A 27,993-nucleotide genomic window follows, 5' to 3' on the forward strand; every position below is an offset into this window, starting at 1 on the left:
GAACAAACAAACTCTCTGAGATAGGATTAGCTTCTTAGTCCGACGAACAAACTCAGGTGGGCGCGAACATGCCCAGAGCCAGCAGCCCGGAAGGCTCCAGTGCAGGATTGACGCTGAACCCCTGGACTCTGCCCCACGCATTCACAAGATGCCCAGGTCGTGCTCATCACCCCTCCTCCCCACCTTTGGAGAAGGGTGGCTCCCTCTCGGCCTCTCCCCGCTGTTGGAGGCGTGGGTAGCAGCTGGGAGAACCGGCTGAGTACTGCCCCTCCCCTTGGGCGTGGAGGTAGGCTCCTGGCGGGCTCCCCAGGTGGCAGACGCTGCTGCTGCACATACCTGGTCCCCGTGCTGCCTGCTCCCTGCGTGTCCTCCCCTCCCCACCCTCACCCACCTGCCATGGACGGGCCCGCTGAGCCCCGGACCCGGGCCCTGTGGGACACCTACGAGAACAACATCTCGGAAATCAGGTGAGGCCCAGATGTGGACACCGGCCGCGAGACTCCCCCAGAGCAGGTGGCCTGAGGGAAGAGCCAGGGGCCTCCGCAAAGCTGGCCCCTGGCCTCCTGCAGCCTCAGACACAGCCCAGACTTGGCTGGCTGGGCTGGGCTGGCTCGTCCACCCTGGAGTGCAGGTCCCTCCTGGAAGGGAGTAGGTGACTAGGGCTGTCCTGAGTCACTAGCTGGGATGCCTGGGGTGTCCATGTACCTCTTGGGGCCTCAGTTTCTCTGTCTATCAAAGGGGCCCATAAATCATTTGTCTCCCTGATGTAGGACTGGATGAGAGCAGGAGGCTTGGCGTGTAGTAGTTGTTCAGGAAACAAGAAGGATGTTGTACTTTTTTCCTCCTTGAGACTTCTGGCTGGCACAGTGCCCCTCTCCTCAAAGCCCTCAAATGGGGGTGCTTTCCCTCACAGGGGCTCAGAATGTGCCACCAGCAACATTTGAGGGAGGATGGGAGAGCATAGATGGGTGGGGTGCAGGATGTAGCTGAGTTCCAAAGCCGGAGGCTGTGCCCCAGGGGGCAGGGGGCCAGGAGACTGGGCCCCGACTCCTTGGTTCTCAGGAGAGGTTAGGACGGAGCACTTCCTATCTCTTGAGCGTGACTCCTTTGTTCCTGAGGATATCAGACACTTCTATAGTACCCACTTTCCAGATGGGGAAACTGAGGCCAAGGGGCAAAGTGACCATGATCATGCAGTCAGATGCCAATTTGACCGCAGTCTGTCTGATTCCCAGAGTCTGTGGTTTCTCATCTCCTCAACAGTATAGGTGATACCCACTCCTCATGGCTTCATTTTACAAACGAGCATGAGGAGGCTCAGAGAGGGCAGGCAGCCTGCCCAAGATCACACAGCAAGGCTGTACTGTTTCAGACCCTCCCCTCCGCTTCCTCACCCAGGAGCTGGGACACGGAGAGGCTTCCCTAGTGGCCCAGACTCCAGAGACTGGAACAGCTGAATTCTGATTGCTGTGTGACATGGACAAGTCTCGCAGTGTCTCTGGGCCTCTTAGGTTCAGAGTGGCCACCACTCTGGCTGGTCCCAGCTCTTCTTGAGGAAGGTACCAGCATTCTCTTCTCCAGCTCCTCTGGGTTCTGCAGTTTCTTTGGCTCCCCACCTCTAGGAAGGTTTCAGCCTCGGTTTCCTCACCTGAAAAATGGAGGTAAATAACCCTTACCTATAAGATACTTCTAGACCTGAGTGGTTGCAGCCCGCTGGGTGGTGGCCTTAGGACCTTAAACTTTCTTTTCCATGAGCTCCTGGAATCCCTGCCTCTCATGAGGGTCCTTAACATCCCTTCTGGGGCTCCCTCCCTAGCCCCTCAGACACACATCCTCACTGAACTCAGCGGCTCCCCCAGAATGACTCCTCCTCCTGGGCCGCCATCTCAGTCACCAGGTCAGATTCCCAGGCACTGTGCTTTCCTTACTCTCCCTCCTACAGCCTGTCCCTCCCCAGCCCCACTCTCCTATGACCCGACTATCTCCATTCCCGTGGCCCCTGCTCAGGCCTCATCTTTGCCCCTAGAGCCTTGCCCTAACCTTTCCGCCTCCGGTCCTTCCCAGAGCTGCCCCTCCCCTCTTCCCAGTCCCAAGGTGTCTCCAGGCCCTGGCAGTCTGGGCTCCCAGCTCAATCTCCCTGCTCGCCTGCATTCCATCTACCCCATGACTTCAAATTCCCTGGCCACACCTCACTATTCCCTGCCCCAGTGCCTTTGCATATTCAGTTCCCTCTGCAGGGATTCCCAGAGAAATCTTTTCTAATATGCAAATCTACCCCTGGCCATCCCCAGCTCAAGGCCCTTCCAGGGCTCCTCAGCACCCACGGCAATGGTTTCCAAACCTTTTCTGAGGCACTGGTACCTTTGTCCAAGAGAATTCTTACTCCCAAGCAGAACTACATCATAGAGATCAAAATGGAGCTGTTCTGGTTTAAAATGGGGCGTAGGGACTGCGGTCCCCCTATTGGCCCTGCTCCTCCTGTGGGCTTGCTGCTCTGCTCCCACCCTCCTCACTGCCTGGGCCCCAGCTGGCTGCTTCCACAGCCCTTCCAGCCTGAATCACACACCTTCAGGCTTTTGTGCCTGAAGTTTCCTTCACCTGGGAAGACCTCACTCCTTTGTGTGGCAAACTCCTTCTCACACATTTTAAGATTATTGGGCACCACAGGTAGGTACCGTGATCACACTTCTAGCTTCAAACCTGTCCCGTGACACCCAGATGCCGACCTGTTCACAGATAGGGACAGCGTGGGGACCACCTCTGCAGTCCTCGGCTCAGGGCGGGGATGGACAATGATGTCTCTGAGAATGATGTCAAGGAATGAATGGGAGTGAGATAAGGCAACCTTTGAGCTAGAGCTTGCAGAAAGATTAGTCAGGATGACAAAACAGGTGAGGAAGGGCAGGGCACACAGGAGGGGCAAAAGGACAGTGGCTCTTGGGAGGAAATGAGAGGCTGTGTGGATCTGAGGGCACCAAATAAGCAGTGGAAAATTCCTGTGGGGACCATTATTACACAACAGTGACATGAGTGACTCTTAAGGTCAAATGTAAGAAGCAATTCTTAGACACTATCCTCCCCCAATAAGAAAAGCTAAGCCATATATTGTTTTGAGGGTACAAGCCTATGTGATAAAACTGTCCCCCCCCAAAACAAGCAACTGACAAGGATTTAATTCGGGAAAGTGGTTGTGGAGAGGAGGTCCAGGAGATGAGGAGGAGCCCAGAGACATCCGCAAGACACATTGCACAGAATGTTCTAGTGCATGGGGTTTATCAATTATGCTTTATAAATTTTATATGTGTTCCATATACATATAAATGTATATACATGTCTGTATATACATGTATGCATGTATGTATATACATGTATGCAGTGGACTAAAAAGGGATAACAAGGGCAAAATAAAAATGTTAAGAGGAAAAAGTTAGAAGGCAGGTAGGCAGGACAAAGATAGTTACGGTCAGTTTACAAGCGGGGGAGCCAAAGAGGAGACAAGCCCAGGGGACATGAATCCCTATAGAATTATTTTAAGTACTCACTGTGCTGAGTGCTTTCTACATATTACCTCATTCAATTCTCACAACAACCATTTGAGATGAAATATTATCCCACCTATGACGGAGGGAACCGAGGCCCAGAGAAGTTGAGTGACTTGCCCAAGGTCACACAACTGCCAAGTTAGGTGGAGCCAGGATTTGAAGGAGGCAGCCTGACTTTCTCACACCCTGAACCAGGCGGGGCAGGTGTGAAAAGAATTAGAGGATGAGCAAGATGAAGGAGGGGCAGGAACCTGAGATAGCCCCTGCCAGACAGGAGGCTTAGTACGTAATTCTCTGTATTTCCTGGAATATCCTGCGTGCTAGGCTGCACCTTGACCAGCCCCTCCTGGAGAGACTCAGGCCAGAAGAAGCCACGCTGGCATTTGGACCTGTGGTTATTGCTCCTCCCCTCCCTTTGATCGTGCAGTCCACGTGCAGGCCCTTTCTGATCTTGGCCTCTTTATGGCTGAGGTCGCCAGCCCCGGTTTATATGCCCAGCCCCTCCTTCCTGGGGGAGGGCCAAGCCACTCAAATGATTTTATGTCTACAGCCCTGCCAGCCACAGAGCTGCTTTTTCCAAGGGGAAGGGGGGTGAGGGGGCGCTGATGAAAAGGTTTTAAGCGATAAACAAATAATAAGACATCGGTCCTCGTGGCCTGGGTGAAATTTGGGCAGGCAGAGAGGACGGCGTCCTGGGCCACCGCTAGTAGATAAGGTACCTTGGTGAGAATTCTCACAGCCCCCCTTCCCCTCGCCCCAACACCCTGTGCAAGGGACCCAGGCTTGGAAAATGAAGGGAAGGTGTGTTTCCATTCCCACTTGCTCTCTAGGGGCTGAGGGGTGGGAAGGTAGGATGTGTGCCTAGTAGGCCTGCCTAGGGATCTGGAAGTGGGAAGAGCCAGGACTCACCTGTAAAGAACCCAGCAGCCCAGGTTGCTAAAGGAAAGCTCTGGGGGAGGGAGAGAGGGACCTGGTGGACCATCATGGCATCAGATGCCAAGGCAAGGATGAAGGCCCTGACCTTGATGCCTGGATCGGGGAGGTCCAGAGTATGGGAGAGGTGAGGCAAGCTACTCGCAGGGGGCGCCAGGCGCAGGCTGGGACAGGAACCAGGACACTGCAGGCAAGAATGCCCGGGGCCACACAGCCCGCAGGCAGACAGCCCTGAGTTCAAGTCCCACCCATGTTGCTCACTAGCTGGGCCCTGCTGGGCACAGAGGCTCTCGGAGCTGTGAATCTGTGAAATGGGTGCGGTGGGTGATGCTGGGGCCAGGGCCAGACCGGGTTCTCTGCTGAGTAAGGGTTTGCACGGTTATCCTTCCTTCCTCCTCCTCTAATTTTTGTGACTCTTCTTGAGCCCAGAGCTCAGGTGCCCGGAAGGGTGGGGTCAGGGTAAAGAATGATAATAATTATGACCTTCCTGAGCGTCAACCATGCACCTTTCAGTCTCCTAACAGCCCTCCCTGTGAGGCAGCCAATGTCATGATTCCCGTTTTACAGATTGAAAAACCAAGGCCTGGAGAAAATCGTACCTCTGAGATTTGCTCCAGAGACCTCACTCTTAAGCCCCATGCTAGAGAAAGGTACAAGACAGAGGCCTCAAATTGCGGAAAGAGGCTGTCCCTCTGTGGCCATAACCTTCACCAGGAGGTTATCACCCTATATTTGATCAATGTGTCTGTGGTCTGTCTGTTGGCCCGCCCTCCAGACCAACGCTGTCCCATAGATGCATAACGTGAGCTCCCTAAATAAACATTTTCTAGTAGCCACATTGGAAAAAAAAGTAAAGGAAACAGGTGAAATTAATTTTAATTATATATTTAATTTAATCTGCTATGTCTGAAATACTATCATTTCAATATGTAATCAATAGCCAAAATTATCAATGAGATATTTTACATTTTCCTATTCATCTTAATCCTCTGAAATAGGGTGTGTATTTTCTCATATCGGCCGCTAGACTTCTATCAGAATGAATGGATCTGTATTCAGATCTCATTGCTGTGACAGCTGAAAGTTGATTCCACGCCTGAGTTATTCCAAACTCACCTAAAAAGTTTTCCAATAATTGACTTGAGTGCCAGTGTTTCCGTTAAAATCAATTATTATTAAATACAATTAAAAATTGAGGTCCCGGGTCGCACTGACCAAATTTCAAGGGCCAGAGGTGCACAATGGACTGTTTCTCTCCTCTTGGAAGGTTCTGCCGGATGACTGGCTCCGGTATCCTGTACGCCAAGGGCAGGGAGAAGCACAGAGTAGTTGGAAGGGAGAGGGGAAAAGAAAGAAAGTAAAGAAAAAGTCTAAAAGAGCCTTCAGGCTAAAGGCAAGGCCCACGGTGTGGTGGAGAAGGGAGTGTGTCAGGAACAAGTAGAACTTGGCAGTGGGAACAGAACAAGACTGGCTGTGCTGGTGTGGGGACCCAGAGGAGGCGGAGCAGTGCAGGCCCATGGGTGTGCGACGAGTCTGCTGGGCTTCGAAGGGCACAGCCAGTGATGCAGTACAAAGGACCTTGAGAATTTGAAGCCACTGATTCATTTCTTTAGCTAGATTTTTTTCGGTCTTTTATTATTATTATCATAAAAGTAACACATCAAAATGATATATCTCAACTTTTTAAACTCATTTATGTTTGTATAACTTTTAAATGTGCAAGAATCGTCAAGGGTCGGGGGAAGAATGCGGAGCGGGAATTGAATCATCCTTAATAGCCCCATCTGGAAGCAGGGGAACAGATAAACACGCCGTGATTTATTCAGACAGTAGAATTCTACTCAGCCATAGAAAAGAACAATGTCTAATACACACAGGAAAACAGATGAATATCAAGAACATTACGCTGAGCAAAAGAAGCCAGACACAAAAGAGGACATTCCATAAGATGACAGTTGTAGAACATCCAAGACCAGCCAACTCCGTTTATGATGGGACAACTCAGAGCAGCAGGGAATTCTGGGGTGGGGAAGGGGACTCACAGGGAAGAAGCACCAGGAAGCTTTCTGGGAGCACTGGATTGTTCTGTATCGGGATAGGGGTTTGGATGGCATGGGGGTCCTGTGCTTTTGTCACAATCTACTTCAGAGCGTTTCCTCAAAAGGAAATCATTTTAAAAGGATGGCAGGGGGATACCTTGCAGTTATTTTTTAAAAGAATGAGATAGCTATGGACTGATCTGAAAAGATTGTCATGATATAGTAACTGAAAAATAAGCAAGAGGCAGAGTAAAGTTTAAGATATGATATCAGTATTGTTTAAAAGGAAGAGGAAAGAGAGGAGGAGGGGAGGAAGGGGGGGGAGGGGAGGAAGGGAGTTGAGGAGAAGACAGCTGAGCCCCCACACCGTGAATATGCTTGCTTGTGCTCCTATAAACACTGTTAGATTATACCCCAAACTGGTGGTACTGGGATCCCCTGCGCTGGCATGACCGTGTTGGCGGGGACCATTAACTTATTAACAAACCCAGATGATTATATATATATAATCATATATATTTTTGATTTTTTGGAATCAAATATTTGGAATCAAATTTTGGAATCAAATATTTGGAAGGCCAAATAATTACCACCTCCTTACCCTTCTAACCTTTTATTATGAAAATTTCAAAACATAGGAAAACATTAGAAGAATTATCCAGTGAACACCCCTATTCCCACCACCACTAAAATTTTACTATATTTTATTATTTTATGATATTATGTCTATGCATCCTTCCGTCCAGCTATCAATCCTTCTTTGTGATGCATTTCAAAGGAAGTTGCAGACATTGTTAGAACATTTCACTCTAAAAGTTCTAGGCTACATGTCATTAAATAGACTTCAATATTTATTGATGGGTTTCTCTTTTCATAGATGATGTTTAAGTACAATATACTGCACAAATCTGAAGTGTGACAGTTTTGAGAAATATGTGTGTCACCCAAACCCCTATGACACAAAAACCTCCTTTTGAAAGGCTGGATTCCAATGTTTGCAGGGTCCTGATTTATTTATATAGTTCTGATGTATTTATCCAGTCCCCCTGTTGTTCAGGTACCTCTTACAAATGATGTTGCAATGAACAACCGGGTGTATATTTCACTGGGCATTTCCTCCAGGGCACATATCTATTCCATATATTTCTGGGGGTTACATTCATTTATGCATTCAGAAAAATATGGTGTGCTGCCTGCATGGCAGACGCTGTTTCTTGGAGGTGGGACATAGTAGAGGAGAATTTTTGCTCCCTCTGCTCCTCTACCAGTGGGGAAGACTGAATTAAACAAGTTAATAGACAAAGAAAATAGTTACTAAGTATTAAAAGGGCTAGGAAAGAAGCAAACAGGATGCTGAGATGGGTGATAATACACATGGAGGGGTGTCCCCTGCTTTAGTGGAGGTGGCCTGCATAATTGAAATGTTACCAAATGATCTCCCAAAGATGTTACTCTAATCGCTCTGCCACGGAGGGCAGGTGAGTTGCTTCTCTGCACTCTGGCCAAGGCCTGAGTCATTCCGACAGATTGAGGGGGCCAGAGCAGCCAGGGATGCTTGCCCAGATGGTCACCAAGCGGAATTTCAGGAGGTGAGGAAGGGCACTGCTATCGGGCAAAGGCACAGCTGCTGGACACTGCACAGTGTGTTCTGGAAATGAGGCGTGTTGAACCCAGCTCAGGTTCCCAGAATTTTGGCAATACTCCTCAGAGAAAGGCGAGTTGACCACAGGCATCGTGCCGTGAGTCAGCAGGACAGCAGGGCTGCTGACAAAGTCATCATGGGCCCGATGGCATTCCTGGAAGGATAGGCCACGCACGCAGGAAGAGGGGGGCAGTTCCAGCCCCATGCAAACCCCAGAATCCCAGCAGCCTATCCGTTCACCTCCTGAGCACACAGTTTTTCCTCTGGTACCCACACAGTGGCTCCTTCCCTCACCTCCTTCAGGGCTGCTCAAACATCACCTCCTCAGAGGGCCCTCCCCTGACTCCTTCTATCTAAAATTGCAACACTGTCTCCCCAGGCGCCCCCTCTCCTCCACCTGCTTCATTGTTTTCCCATCACCATCCGCATATACTACTACATTTGTATATATTACTACATTTAAAATATTTTGTGTTAATTTCATTGTTCATTCAAACATAAGCTGGGCAGGGTTTTTTTGTCAGTTGCCCCTACTGTTGTATCCCTCAGTGCCTGGCACATAGTAGGTGCTCAATAAATATTTGTGGGCAGAATGAATGAATTTACCTCACCTCCAGCAAAAAAAAGCCTACAGCTCCCAGGGATAGGGCACTCTCTTTGGACATCAGACTGGGAGGCCCCTAGAAAAGAGACCTTGGTTACCTCCCTACTGGTGTTCATTCTTCAAATGAGATCAGAGAGGGTTTGAGAGTGGCCTCAGGTCACAGAGCAAATAGAAGGCAGGCCTACACTGGAAGTAGAGGTTGCTTCTCTGCACATCCCTAGGTAGCCAAGATGGACACTGGCCAAACAAATGTTAGGTTATAATCATGGCTAATGGGCATTAAGCATTTATACAATGAGGTTCTTTTTAAAAATCAAACAGTAAAATTGATTTTTTTGTGGGAATGATTAGTGCTATGAATTTTAACACATGTATAGATTTGTGTAACCATGACTACAGTCAGGACACAGAATTGTTCCATCATGTCTTTGCAGTCACATGCTCCCCCATCCCTAATTGCCTTCTCTCCCACCCCTTCCATCCCCACAACTGCTGATCTAGTCTCTGTCCATATTGCTATATCTTTTTGAAAATGTCATTGTGTTAGTGTCCTATGGCTGCCGCAAAAAATGACCATAAATTGAGTCGTTTAAAACAACACAAATTTATTCTCATACACTTCTGGAAGTCAGAAGTTTGAAATCAGTGTCACTGGTCTAAAAGTGAAGTGTCAGCAGGGCGGGTTCCCCCTGGAGGCTCCTGGGGAGAATCCATTTCCTTCCATGACTTTTCCAGCTTCTAGAAGCTGCCGGCATCCCTTGGCTTGTGGCCTCTTCCTCCACCTTCTAGGCCACAACGTAGCACCTTCCAGTCTCTCTCCTCTGACCTCTGCTTCCATTATTACACCTTCTCTTTCAGATTCTAACTCTGCTGCCTCCCACTTATAAGGACCCTTGCGGTTACATTTATCCCCTCCCTCCACCATCTCCCCATCTCAAAATCCTTAATCACAGCTTTTGCCATGTAGTGTAACATATTCCCCGGTTCGAAGGATTGGGACGTGACGTCTTTAGGGCCATTATTCAGCCCAGCACAGCCATGTAGATGGGATTATAGATTATGACCTTCTGAGTCTTTGAGACTCATCCGCGCATCACTGTAGGTGTCAATGATTTTTTTCTTGTCATTGCCAAGTAGTTCGCGTGTGTCCATGTACCACTGTTTATCCACTCACCTGGTGAAGGACATTTGGGTTGTCCTTCAACACATGGGCGATTTGGGCGATTATAAATAGTGTGGCTATAAACCTGCGAGTACAGTGTTAGGTGTGAAAATGTTTTCGATTCTCTTGGGTGAACATGCAGGAGAGGGAGACTCTGCTTTAAAATCTGTGCTTATATTATGCTATTTCATTGAGATATACTAATATATAATATAATACAATGTAATAATAATAATATACCCCTAGTAGTTAAATACTCATTTGAGCAAGGGAGGGAGGTGGAGACTAAGACTCGTAAATATTATGTGAGTTACCTAAGGTCAAAGCCATGTCTTCCTCACTGCCCCCAACCCCAACCCCCCACAGTGTCTGCTCAGAATGAGCAGACCAGGGGACAGCCATGTGAAAAGATCAGAAGTGCTACCCCATGGCACTGGGTGGTTAGGGGTGCAAACTGTGGGGCCACACTGCCTGGGTTCAAATCCTATTTCTGCCCTCTGCAGCTGTGTGATATTAGCCAAGTGACTTTGCCTCTCGATGCTTCGATTTCTCATTTGTAACACGGAATAGCAATACCACCCGCCTTCTGAGATTGTTGAGGAAATAAATGAATTAAAGCCCATAATGTACTGGTGAGTACTGTGCCAGGGCTAACTCTTAGTGTTATTTTTATTTTTTCAACTAATATTGACACACCTTCTGTGTATGCCAGTGTTTTTGGATATACGGAAAATTAAGACAGACCAAAAAAAAAATATATATATATATATATACATATATATATATATATATATCTGGCTTCATGGAGTTTACATGCAAGCTGAGAAGAAAGGCACAATCAATGTAATATGTAAACCATAAGAGCTTCTCAGAGGTGACAAGTGCCATGAGAAAGCAAGCAGGGTGAGGAGGTGGAATGGATTCAGTTGTAAACAGAGCTTCTGGGGAGGCCTCAGTGACAAGCAGTGATGTTGGAGCAAAGACCTGAAGGAGAAGAGGATGCCAGTCACAGGCCTGAATGGAAGACAGAGAGAACAGGCAGTGCAAAGGCCCTGAGGCAGGACTCAGTCTGAAATGTAACAGCAGGGAGATCAGTGTGGCTGGGGTTAAGTAAGCAAGGCAGAGAGGGTGAAAATGAAGGCAGAGAGGGATCAAGGCAGATCATGCAGGGCTTTGCAGTCACAGTGAAGACTCTGCTTTTACTCTGAGTGAAAGGGAAGGCTTTTGAGCAGAGGGACAGGAGCTGACTCAGGTTCTAACCAGACCCCTCTGGCAGCTGCGTGTGGGAGAACTGACTGAAAGGGGCAGGGGTGAAGCAGGGAGATCAGTAAGGAGGTGACTGCAGTAGTCCAGGCTAGAGGCTACTGCAGTATTATAATCCTCACCAAGTTCCCTCAAGGGAGGCCTTCCTATTTACCTACACCAGATGAGAAAACTTAGGCCCAGAATGGTTAAGGCAAGTATGCAAAGTCACACAGCTAGTTGGTAGCAGAGCCTGGGTTCAAATTTAAATCTGTCCAACTTCACCCCATCTTCATTCCCCACTGTGTGGACTGGGCTGCCTCTGGAGTGGGTGACTGAGCCACCACCACCAGGGGATTGGAACTGGTGACAAGTTTGTTTATTGCACACCTGTTGCATGCCAGGCTGAATGAAACTGACACATTGTGTCTTAGTGGCAGAGGGAGGGGTGGAGGCTGAATGACAGGTATTTACTGAGGCCTCCTTTGAAGACTACTGTGTGACCTTGAGGAAATATATTAACCACTCTGGGCCTCCATTTCTTCTAGCACAAAGTGGAACTCGTGAGGTGGGTGTTCCCACCTCATGGGGTTCTGGGAGGAGTCTGTAGTAATGCATGTCCTTGGCATAGAATTTCCATAAAGGTGGCTCCCCTGCCCCAGTTGCCCTCCTGGGATCAGAGGAAAGTCAGATAGGGTCTTGGAGATTTGAGGAGGCCAGAGAAGTGGGCAGGCCCAGGCTATGTAGGGCCCTGAGTTCCCGGCTGAGGAGCTGCTGCCATGAAGTGGATGGACAGGAGTCAGAGAATGGAAACCAAGAAACTGGGGAAGAGGCTGGGTTGAGAGACTTTCTGTTTACTTTGCTCCAGGGGGCAAGGAGGAGACGTGAACTGGACCAGTGAAGTAGGTACAGAGAAGGAGAGCCAGTGCCGGTGGACTCTGGGGGTTGGAGGCAGGAGGGTCGACGTATTGGGACATTCTCAGAATCTCATGTCCTGGGGTCTCCCAAGCAGGGCAGGCCAGGCACCTTGTAGGAGGCTAAGCAGGTCCTCTGCTACTTGCCCATCATGTGGGCCGGTTCTTCCTGCGGCAAGCCTCTGATCCAGCTCATCTTCATTCCTTTGCTCCAGTTGAGTGACAGTTGCATGCCAGGCCTTGGACGTGGCATGGGAACAAAATGGGCTTGTGATCCAGGGAGAGGAAAGGCCACCCTAAGGCCAGATTTGATTTACGAGGTGGGGAGAGAAGGCACACAGGACCTGTTTTAGGGCACACAGTGTGATTCAGCCAAGCAGGGGACAGCATTCCTGACAGAAGGAACAGCAGATGCAAAGGCCTGGAGGTGGGAATAGTGCTCAGTGCATTGTGGGGCTTTAGCTGGAGTGTGGGGTCCATGGAGGAGGAGGGACTGGGACAGAAACTCTCTACAGGGCTGAGGTTCAAATCCCAGCTCTGCTTGGTACTTGCCTTGTGGCCTTGGCCAAACTGCTTCCCCTCCCTGAACCCCCATTTTCTCACCTGTAGCATCCTAAAACGCAGGGAGATCCCAGCTCTCCTTCATCCCTACCTCGTTTTTAGTGAATATTGGTGTTCAGTTGTTATTTTTGTTTGTTTCTTTTTCTACTCTTTTTTAAATTAGTTTCAGGTTTACAAAACAATGTAATGGTTAGACATTTCACCCCTGACAAAGTGATAACCCAGCTTTCCCAATCTGTTGCCCCTCTGAAAGCGTATATAGCTGTTACATTTCCATTGACTCTATTCCCTATGCTGTACTCCACATCTTGTGACTATATATATATTAAATTATAGATGACTTTCAATATTATTCAGCTTCAGCTTCAGGTGTACAGCGCAGTGGTCAGGCATCTACACAGTCCATGAAGTGATCTCCCTAATAAGACACGTGCCCAGCTGACCCCCTACAAAATCTTTACAACATTATTGATTATATTCCCCAAACTGTCTTTCCTATCCCCGTGGCAATCCTGTCGTTACCAATTTATGCTGTCTAATCCCTTCTTCTTCCTCATCCCCGCTCCCCTCCCTTCTAGCAACCACCAGTTTTTCCTCTATATCTCTGAGACTTTCTGTTTACTTTGCTCATTTATTCTATTCTTTAGATTCCACGTATAAGTGAGATCATATGGTATTTGTCTTTCTCCCACTGACCTGGTGTTCAGTTATTTATTGAACAACTGGTCATTCTGGGCTCTGAGGGCACAATGGTTTGGACACTGTTGGTCTGGAATGAGGCCAGGCTTTGGGAATCTCTAAAGACCCCACAGGGGATTGTAAGTGCTCAGGGCTGAGAACCAAGGAGGCAGGGGGAGAACGTAACCGATGCTGTCTGACTTTCCTTTGTTTTTTTTCTGGTAACCATTTTCATGCATTTGCACATTCATTCATTCACAAATTCATTCACCATACATTCATTCAGACAAACAGTGGCTGAGCACCAGGATGTCCCAGTGGATTCCACCCCGGCCTCCTGGGGTGTGGCTCAGACCCCTGATTTGGAGATAGTAAGTGCTCATTTATGCATTCAGTGAAGATCCAGGACTCCTCAAGGGCCCAAGATCCTTTCTTTGTTGGCGTCTCCATTTTCCTCTCCTATAAAATGGGGAGGGAATTTCCCCCTGAGGAGCAGTCCCGAGATCAATGACTAAACTCCTAATGCCGAACGCTAACGTGAGCTTTGGTTTCCTGGGCATTTATCAGGAGCGAGGCCTTTCACATATTTTATATCGTTTAATCCTCAGGTAGGATTAAAACCCTGAGGTAGAGATTATCCTCATGTAACAGACAAGGAAACTGAGGCTCAAAGAGGTGCGATCTGTTGCCATTGGCACAGAGAGAGCCAATGTCTAGGCACTTCGCTACTAATCTGCCTGGTCACTCATGAACTCACAGCTCCCACCCACTGGGCTGAATCTGCCTAGCAACTGGTGACATCACTAAGACCACGGCTCAGCCTCAACCTATGGGGTACCTGATGACATCAGTGAACAATAAAGTAATAACGATGTGCTGAAGACCTACTGTGTGCCAAATGCTGTGCTAAGCAGCCCCTTCTTTGGGCTCACGCAATGTCCAGTGTTGCCTCTATTACTGGGTATAATAATAATTTTAGCCCAGATGTATTAAATGCAGACCATGAGCCAATCATTTTTACAGCTATTGACACATTAAACGCTCCCATTATCCCTACTGTTAAAAAAATAATAAACATTTATATGGTGCTTACTCTGTGCCAGGCACAGTTCTAAGCATTTTTTTCTATGCTCACAACCCTGTGAGGTAAAGATTATTATCATTGTCCCCATTTTATGCATGAAAAAACAGAGAGGTTGAGTGACTTGCCTGCAGACACAGTTGGTGGGGCGTAGAATTAAAACCCACATATTCTGGCTCCAGGGTCTATGACATTAACCAAGATACTGTGCCACTTCTCCTATTCCGGTGTTACCATTGAGGAAACTGAGGCACAGACAGATTAAGTACCAGGCCTCAATTCTGGAAAAAGTGCCAAAGCCAGTCTCTGTGCCTGAGATGTCCAACTCCAGAGCTGTGCTCTTGCTCACGCCTGTACCACTTTAGTTCCTCAGAAGCAGGGCCTGCAAATCCCCCACCCCTGTGAGGTGACAGCCCTCTCTCCCTTTCTCCCCGGGAACAGACCCCAGGCAGAGACAGAGGGGCCCTTCGCCAGCAGACCACAGGCCACACACCAGCTTTCCTTGCAGCTCCCCTCCTGACCCCATCTAGGGATGCTGCCCTTTGGGAAGCTTGGCTGGGTGGGCTGAGCCTCACCAGGGCTCCAAGAGCCCTCCTGTGACCCCAGGCAGAGGACACAGTTCTCTAGCTTTTGTCTTTCTGCTCCAAGCCTGACCCTAGTGGCAGGCCTTGGAGAAACGCTCCATCTCGAAAATCTCCAAAGCTGGGGGAGGCCTTCAGGAAAGATTCCGGGAGACCCCTGGGCAAGTCATAGCCTTCAGTAGGCCTCAGTTTCTTCATCTGTCAACTGGGCAGACAAAGCGGAACAAACAGAAAAGGCCTCTGTAAGTCAGCTGGGTTTTCAACCTCAGTAGGCCCAATACCTCACCTCCTTTTTATTAAAAACAGTTGTTTTAGTGGGGAGAGTATCTTTCTTCCTTTAATGTTTTATTCAGTGAATGTTTTATTAAAGTAAAACTCACATAAGTGCTGTGCACAGAGCTCAAAGGATTTTGCAAAGTGGGCACACCGTGTAACCAGCCCCCCATGTGCCCCCACCCCTCACTTCCCCAACTTCCCCAAGGATAATCACCACCCCTCATTCTAACGCCATAGGTTACTTTCTCCTGTCTTTGAACTTCCCATAATTGGAATCATACAATCTGGATGCTAGTGTTCCTCATCCTTCGTTCAGCAATATGTTTCTGAGTTTCATCTGTGCAGTTGGACCCTCTTTATATAACAGGAGATTTGAGACATCCTCTTCATGATCTTGAAATGAAATCCACAGATGATATAACCCACTTACAATTTTTTCCCCCAGTTCAATATATTATCCTAAGGACACAAATGGAAGGTGATGCAGTATGGTGGCTAAGACTGGGCAGATTGGGGTTTTGCGGGGCCTGAAGCTTATAGCATTTTGAGGGGGCTCTCCTTTAGAAAAGGAATCAAGGCAGGTGGCAACAACCTTAGGTAGAGGGAATGTTCATTTAGAGTGATAAAAGACATTACAATAATTTCTTCATTTTGAAAGCTGACAAATGCTCTAAACATTCCAGAAAAATAATAACACTGGCTCCTGGGTTTGCACACTTCCAACCTGAATGTCCCCCTCCACCATATACTTTTGGTGACTTGTGCCCTTGAACGCCTGATATTGTAATCCAACTTCTGTCTCCAAGTCTTCATGTCATTACACCCAATTCCTGCACCCAGCCAGCTCGCTGTAACATACACAGATGTGACTTTAAACCTTATCAATATCCCACAAACTCCCAATGAAATGTGATCCCAATTCAACTTCACCTCAGTCAGGACCCCAAAATACTCATCCTTGTCCTGCACCACAGATTGGAGATCCCGGAGGAGGTTGCAACAGAAAGAGATAGGATTAAAGCGATTACTTTTAAAACATCTCACTTCTGACAATTTTACTTCCAGGTATGGCTATGTGAACACATTGCTGGGCATTTGGAAAAGCAGCTTGAGTGAGGGGCTTGAAGCTCAAAACTATTTTAGCTTCACGGTGACTCCACATCTGGGTTAGCAAGTGGGCTCCGCTGATATGTGCCCACGTAGACGTGGGCAGGGCACCCCACTTCTCTTACCAATGAGGAAACCAAGGCCAAATTGGGTGGTGAATTAGCATCTTCCTCGAGAGTTGGGGCGAAGAGTAAATGTATGGAAAGTGTTTAGCCCCACTATGCAGATGTGAAGCGTTCCACGTCCCCCCAGCTGGGTAGCTTTGGGCAAGTCACTCAACCTCTCTGTGCCTCGTTTTCTTCGTCCATAAAATGGCAATAATAATTATTGTCACCTCACAGGGTTGTTGTGGGGTTTCAGTAAACCATCCTCACCTTTGTAGATGAAAAAACGAGGTGCAGAGCAAGTTCTGTGCCAGGGTCCCACTAGCGAGTGGGGTGCCCCTTGCCCTCCTGCCTGCCTGCCCTCCCTCCTCTCCTGAGATTCCTCTGCCGCTTTTCGCCACTGCCACCGTGTGTCCTGGAGGCCTCAGCTGTAAAGCTGGAAGCAGTGCAGGCTCCTGGGACCTTGGAGGACGCTCAAATGCAGGACCCCCCTTTCCAGGTGACCTCTGCCCTCACCTCCTCCCCATCCTCATGGTGTCTCCCTCACCCTCTTACAGTGAGAAGTTGTCAGGAGAGTACTTCCGGTACAAGGGCATCCCCTTCCCTGTCGGCATCTACTCACCTGAGAGCATCAGCATCACGGAGAATGCCGAGGTGCAGGACGACGACATCTTCATCATCACCTACCCCAAGTCAGGTACCTGCTGGGCTGGGCTGGGGAGGCAGGTGCTAGGGAGAGTGGGGGTGTGGGTGGCACAGGGGAGGACATGGGCACACTGAAGACAACGGGAAGAGGAAAGTGGGGGCTGGATCTGTCCAGAACTGGGGTGACATTGGCCTTTTGCACTGGCAGGTCCCTCCCCCAGAAGCACCCTTCCCCCAGATCCCTCTCCTGCCCCAGGTCAGCTCTCATGTCCCCAGGGAGGCCTTACCTGACCTCCTTGGTCAAAATAGCATCCCCATACACCTGAAACTAATTAAAAAAAAAAAATAGCATCCCCATCCTGTCCTTCTCTATCCCCTTAACTAACCTCATTTTTTTTTTCGTGTATCACTACCAACCACTATATTATGTATTTATTTGTTGATTCATTCTCTGGTTTCCCCACTAGAACGTGAACTCCATGAAGGTAAATATTTTAGTTTGTCTTGTTCACTGCTCTGTTCTTTGAGCCTAAAACAGTGCCTGGCACATCATAACTATTTAATTAATATTTGTAGAAGGAAGAGAGGAAAAGAGGGAAGGAGAGAGGTAAAAAGGGAAGTAGGAAGGGAGGGGAGAAGGAAGGTAGGTAAGGGTCTACAGCGACTTTACTCAAAGTCCCTTGGGGAGGTTTTAGTGAGAGAAGGGACAGATTTCAGCCTTTTCTTCTCTAAAATGATGGGATTCTTTATTTTTTCTTTCTTTCTTTTTTTTTTTTTTTAAAGATTTTATTGAGGAAGGGGAACAAGACTTTATTGGGGAACAGTGTGTACTTCCAGGCCTTTTTTCCAAGTCAAGTTGTTGTCCTTTCAGTCTTAGTTGTGGAGGGCGCAGCTCAGCTCCAGGTCCAGTTGCTGTTGTTAGTTGCAGGGGGCACAGCCCACCATCCCTTGCGGGAGTCGAGGAATCGAACTGGCAACCTTGTGGTTGGGAGCCCACTGGCCCATGTGGGAATCGAACCGGCAGCCTTCGGAGTTAGGTGCATGGAGCTCTAACTGCCTGAGCCACCGGGCCGGCTCAACTTCTTTATTTTTTCAAAATATCTTTGAAAAATTTCAAAATATGACATTCACCCTTTTCAGCATGGAGTTACATGAGGGTCTTTTTGGTAACAGCTTTGAGATATAATTCATATACCATACAACTCACCCATTTTAAAGTGTACAATTCTATGGCTGTAGTATATTCATAGAGTTGTACAACCATCACCACAATCAATTTTAGAATATTTTTATAACCCCAGCAAGAAACCCTGTACCCCTTAGCCATTACCTCCCAATCCCCACATCCAAGTCCCCCAAGGCCCTGCCAACTAGCATCTACTTTCTGTCTCTATAGATTTGCCTATGCTGAGCATTTCATGTAAAGGAATCACACGATACATGGCCTTTGTGGCTGGCTTCTTTCACTCAGCATGTTTTTAAGGTTTCTCTTAATCAGTTCCTTACTGATTAGTATTTACTAATTTCCAGTCCTTTGCCTTTATGCGCGATGTAAACTTTAGGCACAATGCCCCATCCCACACATGTATCATTTACACACGTATGCGTTTGCACGCATATTTATTAATCATGTAGAATAAACTCCTGGATATAGAAATGCTTGGTCAAAGGGTCTGTGCATTTGCGATTTTGATGGATATAGCCAAATTTCCCTTCATCGGAGCTGTACAAGTCCGTCCCCCGAAAAGCAGTTCTGTGTGTGAAACACCTTTGGAGTTGGACAGTGGTGATGGTTACACAGCAATGTATTCACTTGATGCTACTGAACTGTACACTTAAAAATGGTTAAATTGGTAAATTTTGTGTTCTGTGTATTTCACCACACACCCACAAAAAAATAGTTATTAACTAGTAACAGGATTAAACTACAAAGGGGTAAAGAGAACCCCAACAGATACAGGAAGAGCCAATACTGGGAGCAGCCACTCCCGCTAGGGCTGAAGCAGAGCGCCCAAAGAAATGTGCTGGGGTGGTGAGTGGGGGGAAATCCAGCAGTCTCAGGCAGCCCTGCTCCCTCGGTCTTGTGTTTCTGCCATCCCCGGGAGCCTCTTTTCCCCTGGCGTCTCAGCATCCAGCCAGCAGACACGGGATCGAGAGAGTGGGGGTCACGTGGGAGGAGTGTACGGGCCAGGCCTGGAAATGGCTGCACCTCACTGCCACCTGCATTTCCTTTGCCAGAACTCAGTCATATGGCCCACACACAGCTGCCAGAGAAGCTGGAAAATGTAGTCCCATTGTATTCCTGGTAGGAAAGTGAAATGGGGTTGGGCAGACAGCTAGCCAGTCTCTGCCATGTGCCACTTCCTAGCTTTGCCACCTGGGCCAGTGACCTTGTTTCTTTGAGCTTTAGTTTGCTGCCCTGAAAATAAAGACAACCAACCCCACCTTTTCTACTAGTTGTGAAGAGTCTGGGCAATAAAACATGTAGCCAATTGTGAAGTAAACGCAGCCATTATAAATCCAATGATAACCCCCTTTTTATCCCTCCGCATCGCCAATTAATTTGCCCCATTTCTCCTGCCAGGCACCAACTGGATGATTGAGATCCTCAGCTTGATCCTAAAGGACGGGGATCCCTCCTGGATCCGCTCGGTGCCCATCTGGAAGCGGGCGCCCTGGTGTGAGACTATCATGGGTGCCTTCAGCCTCTCGGACCAGTCCAGCCCCCGCCTCATGAGTTCCCACCTTCCCATCCAGCTTTTCACGAAGACCTTCTTCAACTCCAAGGCCAAGGTGCAGGAGCAGGGAGGGGTGGGAGAGAAGGCACAACTAACAAATGAATTCAGCACATATTTATTGAGCACCTACTATGTCCTGGCTCTGATCTAGAACAGTAGTAAATAAACACAATGTAAGCCCACATTCTAAAGGAGTACAGGCAGTGAATAGATGGAATAAATAAGCAAAAAATGTAATATTTCTAAGGTGATAATTCACATTGAGAAAGAGAGTGGGCGTTAGAGTTAGGGGTGGGGGTTGCAATATAAATAGGGTGTGAAAGTTCCGTTTGAGGAAAGACCTGGGAGGTGAGGGGAGGAGTCAGGAGGAGGGTGTCTGAGGGAGAAAATTACAGGCAGAGGGAAGAGCAGGTGCAAAGGCCCTGCGGTGGGTGTGATATGCCTGAGGACCAGCAAGGAGGCCTGTGTGGCCAGAGCCAAGTGAGAGAGGGGGAGAGCAGTGGAGATGACAGGGCCAAAAATATGCCAGACTGTGTTGGCTGTGGCTGGGACTTGGCTTGTACTCTGAGCAGGACAGAGCAGGAGGGCTCTAGACAGAGACCGGAGCCGACTTAGGTCTTCACAGGCGCCCTCTGGTGGCGAGGTGGGGAACAGCTCGTCACAGCGAGGGCAGAAGCAGAGAGCAGGAGACTGCAAGTGTCCAGGTGGGAGGTGCCGATAGAGGAGACCTGGGTGGTGGCCGTGGAGGTGAAAAAAAGGGAGGGGGATGGGTTTGGGGTGTATTTTGAAGGTGGAACCAGGAGAATTTGTTGACAGATTGGATGTGGGTGTGAGAGAAACAGATGAGTCAAGGGTGTCTCCAGGGTGTTTGGCTGCAGGAAGTGGGAGGATGGGGCTGTCGACAACTGAGATGGGGAGGACAGGGAGGAGAGGATGGAGGGGGAAGACGGAGAGCTCTGCTGTGGCCCGTCGGCATCCGGGTGGAGGTTGCTAGTGGCAGTGAGATAGACAAATCTGGATTTGACAGGAGAGAACTGGGCTGGACACATATATTTGCACTTTGTTGCTGGATAGATAGATAATTAAAACCAGGAGACTGGTAGGATCACCGAGGAAGTAAGTATGCACAGAGACAATATAGGGACTGCAGTCCAGGAGTCCCCAAGACCACCCTGTCTCCATGATTCACGAGGACCCAGAAGTCAGCGAAAACGGTGGAACTCACAGTCACAGTTTGTTACACTGAAAGGACACAGATTAAAATCAGCCAAGGTGGGGCAAGGAGAGCCCAAGCACCTCTTCCCATTGTCTCTCCCAGTCGAGTCTCACAGGTAGCACTTAATCCTCCCAGCAACGACGTGTGACCACAAGCAGAGTCTCACCCACCAGGGACGCTCACCTGAGCCTTGGTGTCTAGGGTTGGCCATGTAGACATGGCTGACCACCATACAGCTGACCTTGGTCTTGGAGAAAGAGATGGTTGTCAGGAAAGGACATATCTGATGGGACTTGGGGGTAGGGGTTGGTTGTAGAATATAAATCTTGTAAACAGATTGGAGCCCGGTCACTGGGGCCTCTAATGCCAGGTCCAGGGCCTGGGGCTCTACCCAGGGGTGCTGGACAGCCAAAGAGGACAGACTCAGCTCTGGGTGTAGAAAGACCTTCTGGAGCCGTGTGGAAGTTGGGAGGCTGGGACGAAGGTCCATGCAGGAAAGGATGTGGCTGGGGCCTTGTTTCTGGGAATAGGAAGGCTTCTCTTCTCTTTTGGTCAACACTTCTCACCCTGATCTCCCCCATCCTGAACCCCATGCCTTCCTCCTCCACTCTTTATTCCCTAAAGCCAAACTGTCTCTCCATCTGATTCATAAACAGCTCCCCTCTCCTCCTAGAATGTGGTTGGAGGGAGTTCGCCCCATCTTCTGGGATGAGGTGAAATTATCTGAGCTACCGTTAGCTGGGAAGTCCTCTGAGAAGTCTACCCTGAGTCCTTCCTGCTGCAGGGTCAGAAGAGATGGGAGCTCAAGGCCCTGAGGCCCTGGGGTCTGATACCTTCTCCCCTCTCCTCAACACCCATGCACAGGTGATCTACATGGGCCGGAATCCCCGGGATGTGGCCGTCTCGCTCTATCATTACTCCAAGATCGCTGGGCAGTTGAAGGATCCTGGCACGCCTGACCAGTTCCTGCAGAACTTCCTCAAAGGCGAAGGTGAGGACGGGGGCAAAGTGGGGTCGGGGGAGCCCCTAGTGGACCCAGACTGGAAGAGCGACAGAAGAGGGATGAGAAAGGAGAGGCAGAGATACAGGGTGTTATAAAGAGTGATGGAGACAGAGAGGGGACCAAGAGAACAGACTGAGAGAGACAGAGGGAGAGAGGGAGACCAAAAGGCTGAGAGAGAAACCAAAATACAATGAGAGATGCAGAAATGGAGAGAAAGAGCTAGAGAAAGACTGAGAGACACAGAGTAAGCCAGAGACAGACAGATATGCAGACACATAGATACAGAGACACTGAGAGAGAAACAAAAAGAGAGATATGGAGAAATAAATGCAGAAAGGGATGGAGACAGAGACGAAGAGACAGAGGGACACAGGACGCTAGATGTAGGAGTCTGGGGGTTGGGGAGGCACCCAGCTCAGAGGGGCCAGGCCTAAGACGGTGGAACTAGTTAGTTCCCTCTGAGCCACAGCCGGGTGGCCTTGCTGCCTGGCCCTCACCTCTCGCCCCTCCTCCCGCAGTGCAGTTCGGCTCCTGGTTCGACCACATTAAAGGCTGGATTCGGATGCAGGGCAAAGAGAACTTCCTGTTTATCACCTATGAAGAGCTGCAGGAGGTGATTAAGCCACACACACGTTGGCCCAGCAGCCCCCACTCCTCCCCTCCTCACGGCCCCCATTTCCCTTCCAGTAAGGCCTGCTCTGCCACCGATCCAGGTGCTGGGGCAACAGCAGTGAACAGAACAGGGTTCCTGAGCGCGCGAGTGGGAGAGGGACCATGGACAAATAAATCAAATAGACGGCAGCTGGGAAGAAGAGCTAAGGAGAAAAGGCCAGCGAGAAAGGAGGATAAGGAATGTGTCCCAACACACGATTTTTAGTAGAGTGGTTGGGGGAGGCCTCCAGGAAAAGGTAACGCTCAAGCGAAGAACTGAAGGAGGAGAGGGAGACATGGAGATACCTGGAGAAAGTGTCCCCGGCAGAGGACCAGCGAGTGCGAAAGCTCTGGGGTGAGAGTTCCAAGGATTGGAAAGAGGCCTGATGGCCAGAGCTCAGTGAGTGGGGGTGGGGGTGGAAAATGAGGCCCAATGGTGAGGACTTTGGCTTTTCTCTGAGTAGGTGGGAGCCATAGGTGGGCTCTGAGCAGGGGAGGAGATAAGATGAATGAGATCATGCGAAACTGTGGCACATGGGAAGTGAGTATCTATGATGGTTGTGGCCTGAAAGGCAGAGGAAAGTAGTGGAAGGAACAACCTGGAGTTAGATTGGGATCCTGTCCAAACCCCATCAGATGTAACCTGGGACAGGCACCTGGGAGAGAGACACCTTCTGGCTGGGGAAATCAGGGAGGTCTTCCTGGAAGAAGAGACCATGCAGAATGCCTATGGCTTTACCTGGCTTCAAGGAGGATGCAGGGCTTCTAGCTAGAACAGTCCACAGTGAATGTGCCCAACCATTCTTGGGTCTTAGCAAAGGTCTGTTCTGAGAATCTGAGAGCCTGGGAGGCTCTCAGATTGTGTCTCAGATCTGTGTCCCTTCACCAATGGCCCCAGATATGTTCGCTTCCTGTGTGTACACTTCATGTATTTTTTGTATTCTCCTTTCTCTTGGTACTTTTTATACTGGAAAGAGCCTGGATTTTGGTGTCCTACAAAGCAGTTAAAATCCTCTTAAAATCTCTCAGAGCCTCAGCGGTCTCATCCTTAAAATGGGTCAACAATGCCAGCTTACGGGGCTGTTGTGAGGGCCACAATACCTGGCACTGGCATATTGTAACCACCTGACAAGGTTAGATGCCAAAATGTCAGTATAGTGTGTAAAGTAAGAGTGATTAGGTTCTGAGTGTGTGTGTGTGGGGGGGCTACCTAATTAGTAATAACAGTAATGGCAAATGTCATGTACCAAATGTTGCACATGAATTATTTCACTTAATCCGTGCAAAGTACTGACAGGGAAGCTACATATGAGATCAAACCACATGAAATTGCTGATTTATGTTAAACTTATATTGTTCACCCCAATAGTGTTATTATCCCCATTTTAAGACGGGGAACTGGTGGTTTATAACAGAGAGTTGATAACTTGTCTGAGGCACACAGTTCTTCACTGGGGACCCCATGGGTTGTTGTTTTGTCTTTTCTTTTTTTAATTTTTTTTTTTATTGGGGAATATTGAGGAACAGTGTTTTTTTCCAGGGCCCATCAGCTCCTAGTTGTTGTCCTTCAATCTAGTTGTGAAGGGTGCAGCTCAGCTCCAAGTCCAGTCGCCGTTTTCAATCTTAGTTGCAGGGGGCGCAGCCCACCATCCCATGTGGGAATTGAACGGGCAACCTTGTTGTTGAGAGCTCGCTCTCTAACCAACTGAGCCATCCAGCCTCCCCCTGGTAAAGTTATTTTGATGAAAAGATCCAGAAAAGATTTTGGCAGTACCCCTCCCCCCTCTTTTCCATCCAGCTTTATTCTCCAAGCCAGAAACTGGGCCATGCAGCCTGACAGAGCTTCTGGGCTGCCCCTGGGTGTGAGGAACTGCCAACATGTTAGAATTTCTGGGACACGTCAGTGGTTCAAAAGGATAAACGGATGGATGGTTATGAAACCAGGAATGACCTGGAAAAGGGGGCTGTGGGGTTTGTGGAGCTGACTAGAAGGCTGATTGTCCCAGGTGCAGATCAGAGACGGCAGCAAGATAGAGAGGATTGCAGGTTTTTGGGACCCAAATCTGAGCTCCTCCCTGGCTGTTTGACCCTGGACAAGTATTTTGCCCTCTGTGGGCCTCCATTTACTGATTGGGGTACTGACACCTTTCTACAAGGCTTTTTTTTTTTGGCTTAAAAAATACCAGAAGTTTATTCTCTCACAGTTCTGGAGGACAGAAGTCTGAAATCTAGGAGTTGGCAGGGTTAGTTCCATCTTGGAGGCTCAGAGGGAGAACCTGCTCCATATTTCCTCTCTTAGCTTCTGGGGTTGCCTCTGCAAGGCTACTGACAGGATCGGCACAGATATACATGAGGGGCTTGGACCAGAGCTTGGTACACAGTAGGTGCTCAATCCACAGTGACTTGAACCATCATTATCATGAGGGAGGAGATACTTGCGCTGCATCAGGATGGGGAAGTTTGCCAGGTGGTGCAGGTTGGCGCTGGGCTTCCCTGGCAGCCCCATGCCAAGGCTTGCAGGGAGGAAAGTGTAGGGGGCGGTGAGACCTGGAGGGAGAGGGTGGGGAGCAGCTGGAAAGGTGACCACACCTGTCCTTGAAAGCCAGGCCTGGGGGCTGGGACTCTTGTCCTGGGGCACTGGGAGACACAGGAGAGCTGGGAGCAGGCTCAGCTCTGGGTGTGAGGGACTGGAGGCTTGGAGGCCAGGGAAGAGGCTGTACATGGGTCCCCAGGGAGAGAATGAGGCCTGACCAGTGCTAGGGCTATGAGGACACAGAGGAAGGGATGGGGCAGAGGGAGTCAAGAGCAGACGGACAGGGCCTATGACTGACAGGATTGAGGGGGAAGGGAAGAGGGAAGGGTGAGGGGGGCCAGGAGTCTGGCCCTGCGACAGGGTGAGTGATGGAGCTGTTCTGGGATGGGCGCCTGCGGGAGGAGTAGGTTTGGGGCACAGGCCAGCTGATGCCTATTTCTAACCTGAAGGAAGGTGATTCTGCATGAGGTACTAGACTAAACTCTGCCCCCTGCTGTGACCTCTGACCCAGCCCTGCCCCTTCCCTCCCACCCATAGAACACTACAAAATCCAACAGGCAAAAAAAACCCTTGGCTTGGAAGTGGGGAAACTGGGGCAAAGAGGGGATGTCACCCAGACAGGTCTGGGTTTGTACTCAGACATCCAAACTCTAGGTCTGGTGCTCTTTCTTCCCCTGGGGTCCCCTCCCTCCGCCTGGCCCCCCTGACACCTTCTTCCCTGCCCTCAGGATCTCCACAGCTCCGTGCAGCGTGTCTGCCAGTTCCTGGGCCGGCAGCTGAGCGAGGAGGCACTGGGCTCCGTGGTGGCTCACTCAGCCTTCAGTGCCATGAAGGCCAACGCCATGTCCAACTTCACGCTGCTGCCCCCCAGCCTGCTGGACCAGAGCCATGGTGCCTTCCTCCGGAAAGGTACGGGGGCTCTGGGGTTCTAAGCCCCACTGGGACACGGCCTGGCTGTGTCGCGTGGGCGAGTTGTTTAACCTCTCTGGACCTCAGCTTCCTCAGCTCTGAATAGATCTGTCTTCACAGAGTCACTGTGGACTCAGGACTCCACACACAGGGCTTAGAACGGGGTGGGGCCTGGACACAGCAGGGGCTTCAGATGTGCCTGCTACCCCAGGCCTGCCACTGCCTCTCAGAGAGCGCCCAACAGGAACAGAACGCCTGTGTGCACAGCCACAGCCAGCTCTGAATCGCTAGGAGGCTCTTCAGAGTCTGCGTGAATCCTTCCTGCATTAATGTTTACCCCAGAGACATTCAAGTGTTGTATTACGAGGTGAGGGTAGGTGTGTGTTCATTTCCTGTTGCTGCTGTTGGCAAAATACCACCAATTTAGTGGCTTATCACAGCACGCATGTACCTCTCATAGTTCTGGAGGTCAGAAGTCCAAAACCAGTCTCACTGGGTTAAAATCAAAGTGTCATAAGGACCGTGTTCCTTATGGAGGCTCGAGGGCAGAATTGTCCTCTGCCTCTTCCGTTTCCAGATCTGCCTGTGTTCCTTGGCTCATGGCCCCTTCCTCCATCTTCAAAGCTAGCAGTGTAGCATCTTCTGACTCTGACCCTCCTGCCTCCTCCTACAAGGACCCCTGTGATTAAATGGGGTCACCCGGATAATACAAAATCATCTCCACCCCTCTCCTGTCTCAATATCTTTAACTTAATCACATCTGCAAAGTCCCTTTTGCCACAAAATGTCACCTATTCACAGGTTCCAAGGATTAGGATATGGACATCTTAGGGAGGTCATTCAGCCCACTACAGGGGGCTCCCCAAACCTCACTAGGGGTGTCATGTAATATGTGGTACGCGCACTTGCCAAAATTCAAAATACTGTGATCCAAGTGACGTTGGCCCCAGGATTCCATGTAAGGGTGGAGCCCCGTGTTGAGATTAGAAACCTGAGGCTGGGGGATCCCATGCGGGGTGCACAGAGACTAGCAGGGTTCCCGCCCCTTGCCTGATCAGTTGCTGTGGATTTCATCCGATTCTGTCACAAACAGCACGATGCCTGGCACCAAGTGAGTTCATTCATTCCCAACGTCAAAGCAATAACGGAAGTAGTGTAGGGCATTGCAGGAACACTGAGGTGAGGAGGTCCTGTCGGTGAGGTTAGGGACAGGTCACAAGGTCACACAGGGGCTGTGAAAGGTGTGCAGCAATGTTACATGGGGAGACGGATGTTCTGAGCAGAGAGATTTAAGGGCTCAGTGGGTAAAGTGAAGGAAGGGGAGAGGTCTGCTGACAGGATGGGGGCAGGGAGGCAAGGACGGGAGGGAGCAAGAATGGTGCCCAGGGGTCTGGCCAGGTGACTAGTGGCCAAGGTGAGTCAGCCATCACAGCAGAGAAAGGGGCAAAATGGAGATGGGCCAGGGGAAGGACCGTGCTTCTGGCACAGGGAACAGCATGGTCAAAGGCCCAGATGTGGGAAACAGGGTGCTGGGACGTTGGGGCTGGGACTATGCTCCGGTTGCTCCTCACCTCGCATCCCTCCCTCCCCGCCAGGGGTCTGCGGAGACTGGAAGAACCACTTCACGGTGGCACAGAGTGAAGCCTTCGACCGCGTCTACCGCGAGCAGATGAGGGGGATGCCAACCTTCCCCTGGGACGAAGACCCAGAGGATGCCAGTCCGGACCCTGACCCCAGCCCCGACCCCAGCCCCAGCCCAGCCCAGGCTTCCGAGCACCCCCACCCGTGACCCTGAGAATAAACGCATCGCTCCTGTCCGGGCTCCTCAATGC

The 27,993-nt window shown here is 49.7% G+C and overlaps 1 protein-coding gene across 1 annotated transcript; it reads left to right on the plus strand.

Annotated features, from left to right (window-relative positions):
• The first annotated feature begins 264 nt into the window (after window positions 1–264).
• On the plus strand, window positions 265–27,976 carry SULT2B1 (sulfotransferase family 2B member 1). The gene is made up of 7 exons (XM_033127150.1): window positions 265–467; window positions 17,024–17,163; window positions 19,696–19,904; window positions 21,930–22,056; window positions 22,587–22,681; window positions 25,981–26,161; window positions 27,757–27,976. Exons 1-7 carry the CDS (start codon window positions 397–399, stop codon window positions 27,948–27,950), a joined length of 1,017 nt encoding a protein of 338 aa, XP_032983041.1. The 5' UTR covers window positions 265–396; the 3' UTR covers window positions 27,951–27,976.
• Window positions 27,977–27,993: the final 17 nt, after the last annotated feature.

Source organism: Rhinolophus ferrumequinum, chromosome 15 (assembly GCF_004115265.2).
Source record: "Rhinolophus ferrumequinum isolate MPI-CBG mRhiFer1 chromosome 15, mRhiFer1_v1.p, whole genome shotgun sequence".
Taxonomy (NCBI): Eukaryota; Metazoa; Chordata; class Mammalia; order Chiroptera; family Rhinolophidae; genus Rhinolophus; species Rhinolophus ferrumequinum.